The 15,697-nt window shown below is 40.7% G+C and overlaps 1 protein-coding gene across 2 annotated transcripts in view; it reads right to left on the bottom strand.

The window, feature by feature from the left end:
- larp1b (La ribonucleoprotein 1B) overlaps positions 1 to 15,697 on the bottom strand; it is a 29,320-nt gene that overhangs the window by 1,431 nt on the left and 12,192 nt on the right. For both annotated transcript variants that reach the window (XM_037695176.1, XM_037695177.1), the window contains exons 8-18: positions 11,670 to 11,814; positions 10,318 to 10,495; positions 10,027 to 10,214; positions 8,242 to 8,601; positions 6,038 to 6,149; positions 4,375 to 4,544; positions 4,127 to 4,233; positions 2,248 to 2,408; positions 1,990 to 2,134; positions 815 to 924; positions 369 to 496 (exon numbers count right to left, since the gene is read on the bottom strand). In XM_037695176.1, coding sequence (XP_037551104.1) covers positions 369 to 496; positions 815 to 924; positions 1,990 to 2,134; positions 2,248 to 2,408; positions 4,127 to 4,233; positions 4,375 to 4,544; positions 6,038 to 6,149; positions 8,242 to 8,601; positions 10,027 to 10,214; positions 10,318 to 10,495; positions 11,670 to 11,814 — 1,804 coding nt within the window. The remainder of the gene's footprint in view (positions 1 to 368; positions 497 to 814; positions 925 to 1,989; positions 2,135 to 2,247; positions 2,409 to 4,126; positions 4,234 to 4,374; positions 4,545 to 6,037; positions 6,150 to 8,241; positions 8,602 to 10,026; positions 10,215 to 10,317; positions 10,496 to 11,669; positions 11,815 to 15,697) is intronic.

The following is a 15,697-nucleotide window of genomic DNA, read 5'->3' as shown; positions in this document are numbered from 1 at the left end:
GCATCGTTTAACGCATATCACCTGCCGCCTCGCACACAAAGACTCGAACAATGACTTGGTTCGATCTGCTAGCACTCAGAGTCTGCACTGAGGATGACTCTCAGCTACTGCCACACCTAATTATAGCTCAGTATCTATGAAAGTGACCGAGTCAGAGCCAAGTATGTGTTGGTATGGTGACGGAGTTTAACCCTAAGTTGTACGATTACTTTATGAGTGTTACTTGGTGGTTCACGAGATATTTTGCTAACACACAGGTGGATGAACACACCATCGTTCATCCCCATGATAAATAATAATCAGTGAATTAAAATAATTTCTTTTAATTTGCTAAAAAGACATGATTGATTAAAACACCCGGCACTCACCAACACCCTGAAGTCCTCCAGGTTCTTGAACTTGGACAGGTGCTCCTGCAGCTTCGGGTCGATGGGCTGGTTCTTTATTTTTGAATATTTCAGGAAGGCCCAGAACTTCTCCAGTCCATACAGCTGACCTGGAGAGAAACAAATCGAGACAACTCACAAGAAACCAAATGATCGTCTAAAACGGAGGAGGGCAACATACGGCCCGAGGGCCAAAAGTGGCCCTTGGGCAATCTCCGTCCGGCCCCACTAATATTCTTAATTGAAAAGAAAACAACTTTTAAATAAGTCAATGAAAACCTGCATTTTTATCAACAAAACTTAAGACTAAATTAAAATGGTGGATGAATACATTAAAAACCTTTGGATTAAGATAAGCTAGAACAGGTTCAGTCATCAAACAGCTACCACTAACGTGATATCGATTTTTGTTTTGAAGTCTGGGGTACCTTTCTCGAAGTCCTTCTGGGTCTCCTCTTGGAAGTCTTTGAACAGATCTAGCCTGAACCTTTTCTCCAAACCGTAGCTGTAGTATCTAAACAGGCACTCCAGTCCATACCTGAGGATGAAACAAACAGATGTCCCTGCATTAATCTGATGCAGGAGTTTTGGTTTTTTTTGGACTTGAGGAAAGTTCTGGATTTAGTTTTATGTGATATACAATCATGGGGGGAAAAGAAAGTCCACCCTCTTTCGGTTCTGGGGTTTTACACATCTGGACGTCAAGTTAAGAGTTATTTTTAAAACAAAAAGTTAAAGCTGTGAGTGAAAAACTGATGATCCAGAACCTCCTTCAGTCCCAGAACCCTCAGTGGTTTTCCGTATCAGTCTCGGTTGTGGTTGTGGAGGACTTTTGGACCACTCTTCTTCCCATCATTGGTTTCTGTTCAGCTCTCTGAAGGTCCACCACAGCGTTTCAGTCAAGTTGAGGTTCTGGACTCTGACTGGACGATTGAAGCACCTTGCATTTTGTTTTTGTTTTCTTTCTAACCCGTTCTGTTGTAGATCGGCTGCTGTGTTTGGGATCATGGTTCTGTTGGACCCAGTTCAGTCCAAGCTTGAGCAGTTGGACAGATGGACTCATTTGACTCCAAAACCCTTTGATCTACAGAGGAGTTCTTGGTCCACGACTACAAGGAGCACAAACCATCATTCCTCCACCACTGTGCTGACAGTTGGGGGGAGCTGTTTGCTGCAGTGCATTCTGGGTAAACATCTTTCCTCTGGTCTAGTTCTGGTCCAGAAGTATTGGGGTTCCTTCAGATTAAACTTTCTAAACCTAAGTCGTGCTGACATGTTATTTTTAGAGAGGTCATGACCTTTGAACTGCTGACTGAGGCCTGTAGAGTCATTGCACAGTCTGACCTTCAGGGTGAATCTGCTGAGAAGTCTGTCAGCTGTCAGTAAGTATTCTACTTTTTAATAATCTTTCTCTGTAGAACGATGGACCTCAAATGACCTTTGATCCCATCCAGATTGATCATCTTCTTCTCTGAGGTCATTGCTGATGTCTTTCCGTCTTGACGTTGTGTTAACACACACACTTGTACGCTGCAGTGAGGGCAGACTCCTTTTCCCCCGGCACGCGTCTGATCGTACAGATCTAACTGAATTTTTCTCTGACCTGTAGTTTTCCTTGGCGTCTTCCAGAGCAAACTGTTTAAACTCTTCGTACATCCTCCTGTTGAAGTTGTCCCGGAGGAAAAAGGACCAAAATCTGAAAAGAGTGTTCATCTCCTGAGACTGGCCGATCCCCAACCGTTTCCTCTCTGGTAGATGAAAAAAAAAAAAAAAAAAAAAAGATATACTGGTTAAGATTAAAACGGCTGACGTGCGTTTCTCTTTATAAATCTTTCAGAGTCTCAGCTTTTCGTCTCCGTACCGTTAAGGCACCGTCGGCGGTACTTGTGGTAGCCCTGCTGAGTGAAGCCATTGTCCCGAAGCAGCTCGTGGGATGGATGCCAAAATTTGGGCAGAGACTGGGGGGTGCAGCCGAAGCTTCCAGCCAGAGGAGCTCCTTCTGACGGAGAGGCGTTGGAGCTGCTGCACAACAAACAACAGAGGAAAAAGATGGAGAGGTGAGGAGACAGCAAGCTTTAGGAGAAATACACACTAGACTGACACACTTCTGCATATTTTGTACAATTGTCAATATTCATACATCAAAACTTTTGGCTCGATCAGGATTATTAAGCTTCAGCTTTTAATATTTGCACCTCTTAAACTCAAAATTTACAAAACATCCGGGTTTTTACATACTTCAGTGTCTTTTCAGCTCTTTCAAAAGTTCTCTGAAGTTCACGTCAGCGTTATTGCTCAGTTTTTGTCTTCTCATGCTACTTTTAGCCGTTAGGTAAACATACACTAATTACATTTTTATAATATGTTTTTTTTTTTATTTGTTGGTTGGCTTTTAAAAACTCTTCGCTTCCTATTTGCAAATATTAGCATTTAAGCTCCAATCTTGATGTTACCTTTTACCCACTTTTTTCTAATTGAAACTCAAGTGCTGTTCAGCAAAATTTAGTTTTTAACCACAACATTGTTAATATTTTTCTTTAAGTTGGTCTAATTTTAGGTCTTTAGCCAAGTTGTAGCGAACTCTAGTGCTTAGCCATAATTAAGCTGATTAGTTTTTAGCTATTTGGCTAACTGAAACTTTTAAATGAAATGTTTTCCTATTTTTAGCTTTTAGCAACAATTCTGCCAAAATGAGCTTTTAGTTATGGTTTTGCTGATTTTAGACTTTAGCCACTCTTCTAAATTTAAACTCGTATATTGTTTAGTTAACATTACCTTTAGCACACTATTGCTATATTAGTGTTGATTTGCCAATTTTAGCTTTTCGCTACAGTTTAGAAACTTTTAGCTCTTAGCCAGTGTTGAACTAGTTTAAGCTTTAAACTACTGTTTTATTAAGGTTTTTAGCTTATGTTTTCCCCCTTTAGCTTACAACCACAGGTTTGCTAAGACTTAGCATTTAGCAATAGATTAGCTAATTAACTCTTAGCTAAGTTGTAGCAAATTATAGCTCTCAGCTAATGTTAAGATATGTTTAACTTTTAACTACTGTTTGGCTAACTGAAACTTTTAGCTAATGTTTTCCTATCTTTAGCTTTTAGCAACAGTTCTGCCAAGATTAGCTTTTAGTTATGGTTTTGCTGATTTTATTTAATAGTAAGTTATGCTAATTTTAGGCCTTAGTCACTCTTCTAAATTTTAACTCACCTATTGTTTAGCCACACTATTATTATATTAGTGTTTAGATATGTGTAGGTAATTTGAGCTTTTAGTTACAGTTTAAAAAATTTTAGCTTTTAGCTACAGCTTAGAAAATTTTAGCTTTTTGCTAATGTTGAGCAAGCTTTAAACTGCCGTTTTATTCAGACTTTAGCTAATGCTCTCCCCTTTTAGCTTATAGCCACAGGTTTGCTAAGATTAGCTTTTAGCAATAGTTTAGCTTTTAGTTAAGTTTTAGCTCATTTGAGCTTTTAGCCATTCTTTAGCCAATTGTAATAGTCATATTTTAACTACACTATTTTTTATGTTAGCATTTAGATTTATTGTGTTAATTTTAGCTTTTAGCAACACAAAGTTATTTTTACGTTTAGTTGCCTTTTTGATGATTTTAGCTTCTCTCCTGCTCCTTTAAATTTTACAGATTCGAATAATTTATTCTCAAACAAATTTCAGCCAAGTTTGTTCAGTGTTCATATATGCTCTGCATTAAGCTCGGCGCTCACGCGGCGTCCTGTCGGTACCTGATGGATGCAGAACGCGACCGGTGTTCCCGAGAGTCCATCACCCAGCCGATGTGAGCTTCTTGTGGGGGGTTTGAGCTGTGGCGGGTCTTCTTTTTCCTCGCCATCTGGAATGTTGACAAAAAAAAAAAAAAAAACAAGTAAATGCTTCTGAGCTTCTTATGACTTCATGCAGTTTAAACAGAGAAGAAAACAACAATAAAAACAATTTAACGAACCGGTAACAGGATTCAGACGAGGGAACTCACCTGTCCATCAATGGTAGCGCTCTCTTTCATGACGGGATAAAAGCGCGGCGTCTTGTTGGGGTCCTGGCGTCCGGGTGTGCGTGGCGTTCTGGGGGTTCGAGGTTGGCAAGTGCTCGGTGACTCTGGGACCGTTGTAGGCAAAGAGCGAGCCAGATCTACGCCGCTATCCACTGAAAACCCATAAAATGTACAAGAAATGCATCTTAAATACTTTAACATGACTTCTGATCATTGATGAAGCGTTCTTTTTCTAACTTCCTACGGTGTTTCACTATGGGAAACGCTCCAGTGTGGACCAACTACATATGCTCACCGCCTTGCTTGACTATTGGTATGAACACTGATATGCACCCATTTAAGTTTTGTTTGGGCTAATAAATAATAATAGAAGAGTTTTTTGTTTTTTTTAGGTCAGCTATGAATAACTTTGAACTGGGTCAAGACCAGTCCATCTTATTATGTTCCAGTAACCACAGATTTGAAGGAAGGAGTTTTTTTCCCTATGACTGTATGTTCAGGTCTTGCAAAGCTGAGATGTTTGAGTGCTGATTGAGCAAAGTTTATCGGATTTATGATTTTATTGCATTTGTGGACACTGTATTTATTGCTGAGGAGGAGACATTTTATCTGTTGGAGTCAGCATCCCCACCATCACAGACATCTACACCTCCAGATGCAGGAAGAGGGCCACCTGCATCATGAAGGACCCCACTCACCCATCACACACACTTTTTGTCCCGCTCCCCTCAGGAAGGAGGTTGAGGAGCATCAAGTGTAGAACCACTAGACTGAGGAACAGCTTCTACCCTGAGGCTGTTAGACTCATGACTCTCTAACCAGAATAATCACTGTGATAAAAATCACATCATGTTGCTGTTTTCATTAGTGCTCATCTGCTCACACAGACTCATGTTCGTGCTGCTGTTCGACGTATTGTTTCTATGCTACTAGTGCTTATTGTATTTTTATTAAAGTTTTTCTTAGTTCATATCTTAGATCTTATTACTGTTTATCTTTTACATTTTATTGTTGGATGTAAATGGGATCCTGTGTACACAATTTCATTCTACCACATGTACCACATGTGGTGGAATGACAAATAAAGAACCTTGAATCCTTATGTTCGTTGTGCGTAACCTTCTGAAATAAAAAATTAACGCAATATATGTGACTCGTGCTGCAAAATGAGTCCATAAACACACAATCTAGAGATCATGGTAACTAAAATAGTATATACATTTTATAATCTACCTTTAAATAAAAGCTTTCAAACCTTCCATGTCTTTAGAAATAACCCCTTTAATTCTAATCTTTTACATTTGTTTAAAAATGAAAAAAAAAAAAAAGAGTCTGGAAATCCCTTTGTGTTTGAGTCATTGTAAAGCTTGGGAAATCCCTTTTTGAAATATAGGTCTGGAATTCACAATGACACCCCTCCCGACCAATAATAATGGAGTTTTCTGGCGTTCTCTTCAACAAAATTAGTTTGTTTCTGGGCGATAAATCACTAAATATCAACAAACTACAGATCCTTTGAAGCTTCTGAGATGGAGAACTTGAAAATAACAATAACAAAGTCTTGAAAAGTTCCTAAATGTGACTCATTTTGCAGCCCAGGTCACAAATGACAGTAATGTGGGACACAACAGCTCCACAGCCCCACCTGGCATGGGAGGAGGCGGGACCTCCTGGTTTGGATCGACCGGCACTTTAGGCGTGAGGGTGTCAAACTCATCTTTGCTGATGACGTTCAGCTTCTTGAAGTTTTCCACGTCCTTCATGGGAACAGAAACACGTGCACGTTACACAAAGAACAGCAGTCAAACTTGAATTTAGTGTCCACTACGAACCAAAATGTAAAAACCTGTTTAAACAGCGATATAAAATAAATATTTATATAAAAATCTGTGACGTTTAAGGCGACTGAAACTTTAATAATCTTCATGATCTTTTATTTGCATTAACTTTGCACTGTTTTACTCTTCGAGGCATTCCTCCATTTCCCGTCAGAGATAATCAGGTGGGTGGTTTGAACTGATAACGGTGCAACACGCCGGTCCAAAGACTTGACACTGCCAGAGTGACACGACAAACGGACTTTGAACTCAACACGCCAACATCTGTTGGACAACCGTGGAAAACACGGCGCAGCTGGCCCTGGTGTGCTTATTTTCTGTGTTCTTGTGTGTTCAGGTGCAGGATTTCTCACATGAGAGGACTTTCATGTCAACCTTTGAGCCTCAAACGAGCTAGATATACCAAAACCTCCTACAAATGACGAGAGGTAAAAATGTGAAACAAAGATGCAGCAAATGCCATCTTATTATTACACGTTTACATCAGAAGGTTACTTTACACTACATGTTCAGCTTTGCAACAAATTTCACACAAACCTATACAAGTACCAGACCCAGTTACCAGTAGCTCACTGGACTATTGGGAGAATTGTTGGCGACTCAAAATTGCAAGAATCCTCACTAAATTCTGTCTGTTTGACTACATATTTTTAAAATTGTATTTCTGCTCTTGCACATATTTCCTTGACTATCAAAGGAAAAGTTTACACGATGTGAGACCAGCTATGTTGTATAGTCTGGAGACAGTGAACATGACAAAAAGACAAGAGAAAAAACTGGAAGTAGCAAAAATGAAGATGTTGAGGTTCACCTTAGTAGTGACAAGGATGGATAAGATTAGGAATGAGATCATCAGAGGTACAGCACAGGCTAAAGAATTGGGAGATAAAGGTAGAGAGGCCAGACTGAGATGGTTTGGACATGTCCAGAGGAGGGACAGTGGGTATACTGGTAGAAGGATGTTGGAAAGGCTGCTGCCAGGAAAAAGACAGAGGAGATGTATGGATGCAGATAGACAGGACGGGGAGGTAGTTGGAGTGAGGACAGAGTGAGATGGAGGATGGTTCGCTGTGGCGACCCCAGAAGACAGAAAAGCCGAAAGAAGAAGAAGAAGACATGTTTCATTGACCACATAGGACCCACCTTGGCAGCCACCAACACCAACATTTATGATGTAATCCAGACTTTAACCAGTTTTTAAATAAATATCAATAACATCATCAGTGTGTTTATTTTAGACATGAATATTCAGGTCTGTAGCCTTTTTTTTTTTTTGCTATATAAGGCTCTGGAATTATGCAAACTAAACAGTTAGGTTTGAGACAGGTTTAAGACGCCTGCGACAAACATGTTCAAAGTTCCAGCAACAAGACAGTGAACCTCTGCGACCTACACAAGGAAACGGAGAACCCTTGAGGACTTTTCAAGACATTTAGAAGACTCCCTTGCAAATGCTGTTCGCCAATTAGTCTTGAAAAGTCGCAGCCAGTAAGACCAAGACAGCAGAAATCAGTTGTGGGACTGCTCTCTAAGACTAGATCATCTCCCTCAAAAAAACTTCTGCTTAATATTCTAATGATTTCATTCAGTCCGGGCCCACAGTTCCTCACACAAAACAAGTCCCTCTTCCTTTGGTCTCCCAAACTCTACCTACAGAGTTTTTGTCCCTCTCCAGGAGTTTGGTTCAAAAACCTAAGTTGTGTGGAGGTAAACCTAACTACTTCTAGTGACTACTCTCCCTACCAGTCAAAGTAGACAGTATTCTGTAGCGTTGTTGTGATGGGCCCAGCCAAGAGCTTGAGTCTGGGCTCAATGGGCCCCTAACATATGACCCAACAACACAGCCTCAGGATCATGGGGGTACTCAAACCCCTTCACCCCATTAAAGTGGCACTTCAACAGAGGGCAATAAAAATATACAGCATGCCATCCTTGCACTGTTCACTTTATGAAAAGTCAAATACACGTTTATAATAAATTTAATGGAACCATTCAGGCATGCTGGTCTCACCTTGCTGAACTCAACCTGCTCCTCTCCCTTCCACAGGTCCTGCTCATAGTAGTACAGCCCATCGTTGATGGCTTTGGCCAGGTCCGCTGTGATCTTGGCCCTGGACTCGTAACTTCCCGTGCGGTCACCACCGGGATGCTTGCGAACGTACGGCGGGGTCTGCGTGACGATCAGGATCTTGTTGACGTCCTGGTCATCCAACTCGTAGTCAGAGTCGTCCTCGTCCGACCAGTCTGTGAACTTATTCTTCCTGGGCGCCAGCTGTTCCATCTCCTCGTCAAACATGAAGTCCAGCTCCTCCTGGTCCAGTTCTGCCTGTGGAGGAGCCTGGTGGCTCGGGAGAGGCGACTTGCCTTCCGCCTGATGCAAACAGGGAACATAAAGGTGTCAAATAACTGCAGACAGGAATGATATCACAAGTATTTTCTTAGTGATTTAAAGTGGTTTTTAAAGTAATTCATGTAACTTTTGCTTTTTGTTAATGTCTCGTTACGCATTTTTGATTATACACAAGTCTAAATAAGTTAAATAATAAATAAGTGGACATTTATACCTTTAAGTGTCATACAATTGTCGTTTTTCGTAAAGTTTAAGCCTGTGACTGACTATTTGGAGTGCACACATTTGGTTATCTTTCTTTGTAAAATCTTGCAGGAATTTATTTAATCATTTTTAATGAGTTAACTTGTTTGTTTTTTTAATTAAAAGTTCCTCTGCAAAGATCAGCTAGAAAAAGGATCATAGCCGTTGGGCCATTCAATTCTTTAGTCATCTAGTCTTGACTGTGAAAAGCAGTTTATAAGTTTTGATGTTTTTTTGGGGGCAGCACGGTGGCGCAACTGGTAGAGCTGCTGCCTCTCAGCGAACAGGTCCCTGGTTCAAACCCCGGTCCAGGAGCCTTCTGGGTGGAGTTTGCATGTTCTCTCCGTGCATGCGTGGGTTTTCTCCGGGTACTCCGGTTTCCTCCCACAGACCAAAAACATGCATGTTAGGCTAATTGGTAACTCTAAATTGTCCCTAGGTGTGAGTGAGAGTGCATGGTTGTTTGTCTCCATGTGGCCCTGTGATGGACTTGCGACCTGTCCGGGGTGTACCCCGCCCCTCGCACAGTGATTGCTGGACATGAGCACCAGCGACCCCCGTGACCCAAAATGGAATAAACGGGTAAAGATAATGGATGGATGGATGTTTTTTGTTTTTAGTGGCATTTTTTAAATTAGTTTATTTCTTGTGTCAGAATGGCCACTATTTAAAGTTTCCTCCAGTATTGACTTTCCTATGTTGCTGTTATTTTGACGTCTTTTATGAGCTCAAAATGAAGATCATTTTGGAAAGTTAATGACTTTTCTCTCTCTTGCTTGTTTGAGATCCCTGTCAACAATTTTGACTTTTGCAGTAAAACTATATAAACTGTACAACATCTTAAAACAAACAAAAAAACTTATAATTCCACGTAATGAGGATCTTTATACTAAACTTAGATAAGCAGCTGATAATCAACAATATACTCGAAAGCTGACGCTGTCTTGTCTTGTAATCAAACAGGCTTGAAAGCTTAGTTTGTGTAGATGATGATAAAATAACTTGTAGGTTTTTATTTACTAATTAAAAATAAAATTGAACGCAAACATGTGATAAATGAGTTGCAAATTGGCTTAATGTTTTTTTAGGAGCCAAAATGTGTTCACATATTGTTAGAGGGTATATATAGACAGATTATTTGTACATGTTACATTTATTTGGTCTTTAAGAAGCTCCAACTTCTTCCCTGTCCTCCATCCCTACCTTTGGTTTTCCAGAGGCCTGTCGGTGGCGTTTCTCCACCTGGATCCAGGCGTCGGGATCAGGTTTGAGGGCTGGGGGGTCTTTGGATTCATCTGTTGTTGAAAGAGACTCCTGCTTGGAGGGGACGAGTTTAACCAAAGTCTCAGGCTGCACTGACTCGAGAGGAGGCGCAGTCATGGGCAATGAAGCTAAAAAATACACAATCATACAAACAGTCAGGCCTTTATTGTTCATGTTAACATATGATCTGTTGCTCTATCACTCTTGGCGTTAGAATAGTTGAATACTGACCGGTGTTCGAGGAGACGAGGTTCTGCCGGGGAACAAACTCAGGACAGTTGATGAGCTGGGAGAAGTCTGTGCGAGGGGAACCCACCACTGAGGGAGTGGGGATGGGCCAGCTCTCGGGATTTGTTTTACAGCGAATCTTATCATCCACCACCTCTACTTCTGTACTGTTTTTCAAAGCCTGCAGAGGCAAAAAGAGTCAGGAGGTCCTGATTCCCAGAGAGCAGGAAGATTTCTGCAAAATGCTAATGTCGTGTTCTGACTGTTGAAATTAGCTGAAGAAGCTGAAAATGTAGCAAAATGCCAATGTAAAAAAGCAAAAGTATGCTAGCTTAAAGCAGCACAAGGATAACTAAATGTGCAAAATGCTAGCTAAAATGGCAAAAAGCTAGCTAAATGTAGCAAAAAAGCTAGCCTAAAGCAGCAAAAGAATAACTAAATGTAGCAAAATGCTAGCTTAAAGCAGCATAAGGATAACTAAATCTAGAAAAATGCTAACCTAAAGCAGCAAAAGGATAACAAAATGTAGGCCAATTCTAGCTTAAAGCAACAAAAGGATAACTAAATGTAGCCAAATTTTAGCTTAAAGCAGCACAAGGATAACCAAATGTGGAAAAATGCTAGCTACAAACACAAATGGCTAGCTAAATGTAGCAAAATGCTCACCTATAGCAGCAAAAAAACCTAAATGTAGTAAATTTTAGCTTGAAGCAGCAAAAGGATAATTAAAGGTAGTAAAATGTTAGCTAAAAGCAGAAATAGACTAGCTAAACCTTGCAGAGGATTCGCTTTAAATTAAAATACATTAGTTGAATTAGCATTAGCATTGTCAGCATTACCAACATTTGACATTGTCATTAGTAGAACTCTCTTTAGCTATAGTTGGCATTAGTATAACGTTATTAACAGTAGTTGAATTAGCTTCAGTGAAATTAGCATCATCAGTAGGGTTTAGCAGCAGAATTAGAATTAGCATTAGCAGGACTAGTAGAAGCCATAGTACAGTAGTTTTAGTTGGAAGATTATCAGTAGCAGAATTTACACATTTATCATGAGTAAAATTAGCATTAACAGTAGTAGCGTAAGCAGAAATATGAAGTAGATTTCAATGAGAACAACATTTTGAAGGATTTGAACAGATCTCAAGGTATTTTAATTGGGATTGTTCTTTTAAATAGTCAAATACTTTGAAAAGTATCAAATTTACAAAAACAAAAGTCAGAGCTTTCTTTTTTTTGAATGAGCTGAGTGTTTTGAAATAGTACATAAAGTAAACAGAAGTTGTTTGATTCCAAAAAGCATACATAATTAGTTTTAAGTGCTGAATCAGTATTCACAAAATAAGGTGATATTACCTCTATGATGAGGCTGATATCTGTAGTTAGAGCCTGAACTCTGTGGAAGCCGGCGATGAGGGAGACGGGGAGGAAGCCTTGTGCGTCCATCTTTCTCCTCAAGAAGAAGTCTCGCTCCAAGTTGTGGATGCTGAAGTAGTATTCGCTGTGAGGAGAAAACTGGTTAGTTCTTATTGATTCAAAGACAATCAGTTACAATTAGAGCAAAATCTTATCCCAGCAACACAAATGAGTAGGAGCTGGAATTAACCAATTAGGATTTGCTTATGGTCCGAGTTGCAGCAGCCTTAGAAAAAAAGCCCAGATCATCCTCTCTCCAGCTACCTCCAAGACCGGGGACCCCAAGGCGTTCCCTGACCATTAGAGATTTAATATCTCTGGTGTGTCCTGGGTCAGTCTCAGGGTCTCCTCCCAGAAAGACATGCCTGAAACACCTCCACAGGGAGGTTTCCAGGACGCAACCTAACTAGAAGTTCGAACCACTTGGGTATCTCCTCTTGATGTAGAGCACCAAATTGAGGCATAGGGGTCTGAATGTTCCAAGGACATCAAAAATCTATATTTTCTGGGTCAGTTTGTCCCTGGTAGGGTCTCCCAAGGCAAATTGGTTCCAAGTGACCAAACTAAGTGTGGTTCAGTAACCCTGACAAAGGCTTGAAAACATAGAGACCAAGCAAGACTTGAGACAAGAGACTTGGGCTTAAATCATGGATAAAATGTCCTCACTTCTGAGCCATGGTCAGTGGTGAGGCTCGTCACTGAAGGCCTGGGGCCAAGGCCTAGTCCCAGACCAAACATGTTACATTGGACCATCCTCCTGTGGATCCACTACCTGCAGGAGTCACCATAAAAAACTTGTAAATAGTGGGCCGAGTCATATTCTGTGGCAAAGGCCTTGGCGATACAATTCCTGTTTGCTTCAACTCGACTTAAGGACACAGGATGCCACTTTAGCAGTGAAGAGTCCAAGCTTGGTGGGAGTTTGGAAGATACCCGTTAGATATAGGTAAACTCACCTAAACCACCCCTAAAACTAATCATCTGGTTAAGGGCTTGACTCTTTTCAACTCCAGAGGGTGATAGGTGGCTAGCAGAGCTGAGCTTACTGTATACCTCCATGCTTTGTTGACCAAACAGAGTTATCCCAAGTATATATGAGGATGGTCCTCCAGAGTCCTGCAGAGCCTGGTTAGTTTGTGAGACTCCAGAAGCAGCTGACAGGTATCAGAAAGCCAAGCGTACCTAAGCTTGGCACAAACTTGCATGTGAAGGAAACTGAAGCTGTGGTTTTGGTGAGCCTCTGTGATTTTGGCGAACTATCAGGGGGTACTTGTAGTATGCACTTCACCTACACGGTTTAAAGCAGGAACCAGGGAATGCTGACTTCAATATAGAAAATCAAGTGATGGAACAACCACTGAGGTTCTTCTCAACCCAATGTATTGTGAAAGAGGAGACCAGTAAGAGTTGAGGCAGGGCTCAGAGTTCTCAAGACCCAAATTCTTGTTGGGCTGTTTTGGTTGATGCCCCTAAATTTTTTTTTTTGTATTTGTGACTGCAACAGAACAATATCCAAGTGTGAAAATGAGAAACTCTGCTCTTAAAAAAGTAAATCCAGACTATAAGTTTTGCTTATTGTCCTCAAAAAATGAGAACTATTCTTATCAGAGCACTAAATCTAGACTATTTTCTGTTGCCTAAAAGGTCTCTCATGCCTGTCACTCCACTTTAAGTCACAATGACATGTCTTTGCACACTCATAAACCATTTTGTGTGTTAATATCAGCCTGTAGGCAGTAAGTAGTTTCTCTTTTTTGTAAAGTAACATTAACAGACAGCCTAAATAAAACCCATCTGCTTCTCTTATCACCACACTCTCTTTTTTTCCTTTGCCTTACTTTACCTTTCTTAGGCCTGCATATAATTCATGGTCTGTCCCCTGAACAGCACTTAGGTTATTTTTAGCCCTCGGCCTTGCTCTGCACTGGCAGGAGCCTTGTCTTTAACGAGGCCAAAGCTGTCCAGTAGCCAGAGAGGGAGCACACTGCCCTCTCTAGGTAAAACCCAACACTGATTCCATTTATGACCATCAAGGCTTCAGGAACACGTTTAACTCAAACTACTTCTAAATACTTTGTGCCGATTTAGACGTCCATATATCAAAACGTTAAGCTCATTCAGAAGATGGGTGCTATGGCTTTTGATTTATGTAACTTTTAGCTTTTTAGAATATTTAACTTAATAAAACTTTCTCCATACAAATACATTTTAATGCCAATAAGGTTTATTCTGATTCAGATTTTCTCTTCAAATCCTTTAAAAACATTTTTCTCTTTAATATCTACTTCAACACATTTCCTTTGTTTTCAACTTCCTATGCTACTTTTAAATAGTCTTTTGCCATTTTAAGCTAGCCTTTTGCTACTTTTAGCTTTCAGCTTGACTTTTATTTAAGTAGCATTTTGTTACTTTTAGCATTTAGCTAATGTTTTACTATTTTTAGCTGGTGTTCTGTTACACTGTTACTTTTATGCTGCATTTAGCTATTTTTTGCCATTAACTAGCATTTTACTACTTTTAACAAACATCTTGCTACTTATAATTACCATTTTGCTACTTTGGCCAACATTTTGCTACTTTCACAGCATGCTACTTTCAGTCAGCATTTTGCAACTTTTAACTAACTTTTTGGTTCGCCAACATGTCACCACTTTTAGCTAACATGTTGTCACCTTTAGCCAACATGTCACCACTTGTAGCCAACATGTGTGGCCACTTTTAGCCAACATGTGTGGCCACTTTTAGCCAACATGTTGTCACCTTTAGCCAACATGTCGCCACTTTTAGCTAACACGTTGCCACTCTTAGCTAACATGTTGTCACCTTTAGCTAACATGTGTGGCCACTTTTATCTAACACGTCACCACTTTTAGCCAACACGTCGTCACCTTTAGCCAACATGTTGTCACCTTTAGCTAACATGTGTGGCCACTTTTATCTAACATGTTGTCACCTTTAGCCAACATGTTGTCACCTTTAGCCAACATGCCGTCACCTTTAGCTAGCATGTGTGACCACTTTTAGCCAACACGTCACCACTTTTATCTAACATGTTGTCACCTTTAGCCAACATGTTGTCACCTTTAGCTAACATGTGTGGCCAATTTCAGCTAACACGTCACCTTTAGCCAACATGTTGTCACCTTTAGCTAACACGTGTGGCCACTTTTAGCTAACATGTGTGGCCACTTTTAGCTAACATGTGTGATCACTTTTAGCTAACATGTGTGACCACTTTTAGCTAACATGTGTGGCCACTTTTAGCAAACATGTGTGGTCACTTTTAGCTAACGTGTGGTCACTGTTAGCCAACATGTGTGACCACTTTTAGCTAACATGTGTGGCCACTTTTAGCCAACATGTGTGGCCACTTTTAGCCAACACGTTGTTACCTTTAGCCAACATGTTGTCACCTTTAGCTAACATGTGTGGTCCCTTTTAGTTACCATGTGTGGTCACTTTTAGCTAACATGTGTGGCCACTTTTAGCCAACACGTGTGGCCACTTTTAGCTAACATGTGTGGCCACTTTTAGCTAACATGTGTGGCCACTTTTAGCTAACACGTCGCCACTTTTAACCAACCCGAGTACTTTAGGGGGAGTGGTGGCGCAAAGATTGGAGAAGGTGGGTCTGTGATCGGAAGATTGCCGGTTCAAGCCCCGGTACCGACAACATCAAAAATGTGGGTGGGGTAGATGAAGAATCCACACCTGCCCCCACCCTCATTCGCCCCACTCTGGGCCCATGAGCAAGGCCCTTAATCACCATCTGCTCCCTAAACAGGTCTCTGTTGAAAATTAGTTCTCGTGGCTCAGTAAGACTACCTGTATAAATAAAGGCTAAATGAAACCCGTCGCCACTTTTAGCTAAAGACATTGTCACCTTTAGCCAACATGTTGCCACTTTTAGCCAACACATCACCACTTTTAACTAAAGACTGTCACCTTTAGCCAACATGTCGCCACTT

The sequence above is a fragment of the Nematolebias whitei genome, chromosome 21 (assembly GCF_014905685.2).
Source record: "Nematolebias whitei isolate Nwh7 chromosome 21, NemWhi1, whole genome shotgun sequence".
Classification (NCBI taxonomy): domain Eukaryota; kingdom Metazoa; phylum Chordata; class Actinopteri; order Cyprinodontiformes; family Rivulidae; genus Nematolebias; species Nematolebias whitei.
This window is presented reverse-complemented; position numbering and strand designations above follow the sequence as displayed.